The 3,710-nt window shown below is 53.1% G+C and overlaps 1 protein-coding gene across 3 annotated transcripts in view; it reads left to right on the forward strand.

The window, feature by feature from the left end:
* The window catches only part of SLC2A8 (solute carrier family 2 member 8), a 7,777-nt gene extending 6,154 nt beyond the window's left edge, over positions 1–1,623 (forward strand). Inside the window, exons 9-10 of one of the 3 annotated variants that reach the window (XM_007471721.1) lie at positions 402–547; positions 1,003–1,623. In XM_007471721.1, coding sequence (XP_007471783.1) covers positions 402–547; positions 1,003–1,140 — 284 coding nt within the window. In that variant the 3' untranslated portion in view covers positions 1,141–1,623. The remainder of the gene's footprint in view (positions 1–401; positions 548–1,002) is intronic. The other 2 variants (XM_007471722.1, XM_007471723.1) reach the window with 2 other exon arrangements.
* Positions 1,624–3,710: the final 2,087 nt, after the last annotated feature.

Raw genomic sequence — 3,710 nt, forward strand, 5'->3', positions numbered from 1 at the left:
GGGCAGCATGTGCCTCTTCATCGCCGGTGAGTGGGGGGGCTGGGGGGGGGTGAGGGGGCCACCCTGTCGCCACCGGGTTCCTGTGGCTCCCAGTGAGGCCAGGCCTACCCACCCTCACCTCTGCGTCTGCAGCTCTGACCGTGTGCCAGGCACCAAGCTGAGCCCGTTTCTGCTCCTCTCACACGACTGCCATGACAGCCCTCCAAGCAGGCCCTTCCTTGTCCCATTCCGTAGCAAAGGCCTGATGCATAAGAAGTGAGGACAGTGGCCTAAGACTCCAGGCTGGGATCCAGGCCCCCTCAGGCCACAGCTGGGCAGCCCCGCAAGGCTTCAGCCCAGGTGGTCTGCGGCGAGCCGAGGGTCCAGCCCCGTGGGCCCTGATGCCTATCTTGCTCCCGCAGGCTTTGCTATGGGCTGGGGACCCATCCCCTGGCTCCTCATGTCTGAGATCTTCCCTCTTCACGTCAAGGGCGTGGCCACAGGCGTCTGTGTCCTCACCAACTGGTTCATGGCGTTTCTCGTGACAAAAGAGTTCAGCAGCCTCATGGTGAGTGCGGGCCCCGATGGCCTCCCCCTCACGCAGTAGTCGGCAGAGAAGCGCTTTTCAGAATTGCTCTTGTTGCGAGAGACTTGGGGTCCGTGGCACTGCGTGCAGGCTGAGGCCCCAGCATCTTGCGACACCATCTTGGTCAGGGGTGAGGGGGAGCAGATGGGCCGGGCTGGCGAGAAACCCAGGCTGTGGCCACTCAGGAACCTCCAGGCTGTCCAGGTGGAAGGACAGCAGAGCTGACCTCGTCCTCCACTGGACTCTGGGGACACAGGCTGGGAAGCAGGGCTGTGAGAGAAACTCCGACTTTGGCTCAGAGCCTGTGCTGCCCTGTGCTCCGGCTTTGTGCTGAGCCTGGGTGGGGTGGGCCCCGACTGGGGCCTTGGCTTCTCGGCTGGGGCATGAGGGCTCCTGACCTGCCGCGTCCATGCATGGCCTCTCCACTCTCTTTGCAGGAGGTGCTCAGGCCCTGCGGTGCCTTCTGGCTGGCCGCTGTCTTCTGCATCTTCAGTGTCCTTTTCACTCTGGCCTGTGTCCCTGAAACCAAAGGAAAGACTTTGGAGCAAATCACAGCCCATTTTGAGGGGCGGTGACAGCCCCTTCCCGTGAGTGGCTGCCCCTCCTAGCTGGACCGGCTTTGGGCCTTGGAGGGGATGGTGCCTGCTTGTAACTCCAAACTGAGCCTCAGCTGGAGCCTGGACGCCCGCCTGCCCCCAGGGAGTCAGGAGCCAGGACTGTAGCCCCTTGGACCTTTGTCCTCTGGGGCCCCTCCTTCCTGCCCAGCTCTCTACAGCCCAGTGAAGCACGGGGACAAGGTTTCCAGCCCCTGGGTCCAGTTTCCACTGCTGCCCTGTGACTCGTGCGGAGGGAACATCTCGGAGATGCTTTGTTGTGCTGTGGTCAGTCCTCCACGTGCCATCTCCATCACGACACAAAAGTGACAGCGGAGAAGGGGGACTCTTGGTTCCTCGTTTTCTGGAGAAGATGCTTTTGGAGGCTGGGTGATGGCCATGGTTACTCCTCTCACATGGCTGCATTATCAGGAAGGAACTTTGCCAAATATTTGACTCAGAAAATCAGGTCATGACCTCTTTGTGTGGACTGCAGTCCAGAAGGGCATTTTCCTGTCCCTTCCATAAAACTAGGCCTCCCACAAACTGAGTCTTGCCAAGAACATCTATGGATCTGCTTTCTCATGGTCAGCTAGGCTTGCCTTTGGCACTTGGAGGTCATTTCTGACTCATTCCTTGGGTTCAGTCCCCTGAATCATTAGTCATCAAATCTTGAGTTCCTCCTGCAAAAAAGAAGCCTCTCCGTAATTAACTTTAATGGAGCCAGAAGTCTTTTACAAATTACTTTTATTGTCTACTGTATAAGTAATACGTGTTTATTGCAGGAAAACTGAAAAACACAGATTTATGTAATATAATTATTTTTTATGGCAGTTAACCATCTGCTAGGCACTATCCTAAGTACTTTACAAATATTAACTCCTTTATTTAGATAAATAATAAAATATTCACACCTGCACCTTACCAGAGAATTTCGTTCTGTCTTAAAAGATCTCTCCCCCAACATACATGCTTCCCAGCATCACTACACAGAAGTGGGACGCCCTACTTCCCATTCCGTAACCTGTTTTTATTCACTTCTCAGGCTGTGCAGCCCAGTATATGCCCACCTTGACATCTTGTATTAAGCTTTGTAATGAGACCGAATGAGACCGGAGACAAGGGGAATGGAAGTGTGGAGTGGTCCAGGGCAGAGCGGTGGGGGAGAGCAGGACAAGTCGCTTAACTTCCCTAAGCCTCAGTTCATTCATCTGTTAAATGGGCATAATGATGTTATCTCCCTTGTGGGGTTGTTATGAGGATGAAAGGAGATGATCATGTAAAGCACTTAGCTCTGAGGATGGCACTGAATAAGTGCTCAATCAGTTTAGCTGCTGGTGGTGGTGAGGGTGGCAGGCTGTGGTGGAGATGGGGAGCTGCATGCAAGGCTGGTTGTGAGGCTGCATATGAGGCTCTAGGGGTGCTTCATAAGGGGATATTTGAAATCCTTACAAGTGTTTCTCTTTATACTCTATTTCCTACCCTACTGCCTCAGCAACCTGTGATTGCTACCAGCACCTACTTATAGGTACCAAGGATGGTGGACACACACACTTTTCAGAGGTCCCCGTACACTCCTTTAAGGCCTTCCCATCAGAGCACAAGGTGCTTCAGGGACTAAGAGCCAGCCCCAGCTGACACCCCTGTATCTACCCCAGGAGCCCAGTCCAGCACCATCAGGCACAGGTCCATGAAGAAGTGGGGCAGGATGAAACATCCCCAGAAGACAGGTGCAGCAGAAGCTGCGCTTTACCCAGCCTAGGATAGAAATGTGCGTTGCCAGCCGACATCCACTCCATTTCCCACTCCCACCCCCAGAACAACTTCCAGGAGAATCCTGGCTTCTGAGAACGAGGCAAGAAATTCCCTACCACCACCCAGTGGACACGGGCGGAATCAACTGCGGCGTGAACCACTCTGCTACCCCCCAGTGGCCATAGGTGGGTTCGCAAGACTAAGGCAAGAAAACCCTTGCTACCTCCAAGTGGCTATTATGGGTTTAGCACCTGCTGGGCCTGTGGCACAGGCAGAACACACCAGCTGGAAGAGCCCACTAGCCAAGGAATGCAGGCAGCCTCTGGAAGCTAGAGAAAGCAAGGAAAGAGATTCTCCCCCTAGAGCCTCCAGAAGGAAAGTAGCCCTGAAGACACCTTGACCTTAGCCCAGTGAGGTCCACTTCAGACTTCTAACCTCCAAAGTTATAAGCCTAAAACTTACACAAGCCCAAGGTAGAGAAGAGCTTATCTCAAAGAGATCTGTGGGTGTTACTTGCTTAATGGAGTAAATCCCAATGAGATTCATATTAGAAGACCCACAAATGTAGAATCATATTGGGAAAAACACTACCAGCTATGATTGAAAGGGAGAGAGACTGTACAAAATGAAAAGAGGCTTAGGACCCCCAAACTCATTTCCGCTTCCCAGGTACCACATTCTCATTTCCTTAACGTCAAAATGCCTCTGAAACTAAATTGCTCATCAGAAAATTGCTTGATTAGTGAAGATCAACAGGCTTGTAGGGAAATTTCATCAAAGCTCTGAGGAAGCCCACT

The sequence above is a fragment of the Lipotes vexillifer genome, unplaced genomic scaffold, assembly GCF_000442215.2.
Source record: "Lipotes vexillifer unplaced genomic scaffold, Lipotes_vexillifer_v1.1 scaffold98, whole genome shotgun sequence".
In the NCBI taxonomy this organism is placed as follows: Eukaryota; Metazoa; Chordata; class Mammalia; order Artiodactyla; family Lipotidae; genus Lipotes; species Lipotes vexillifer.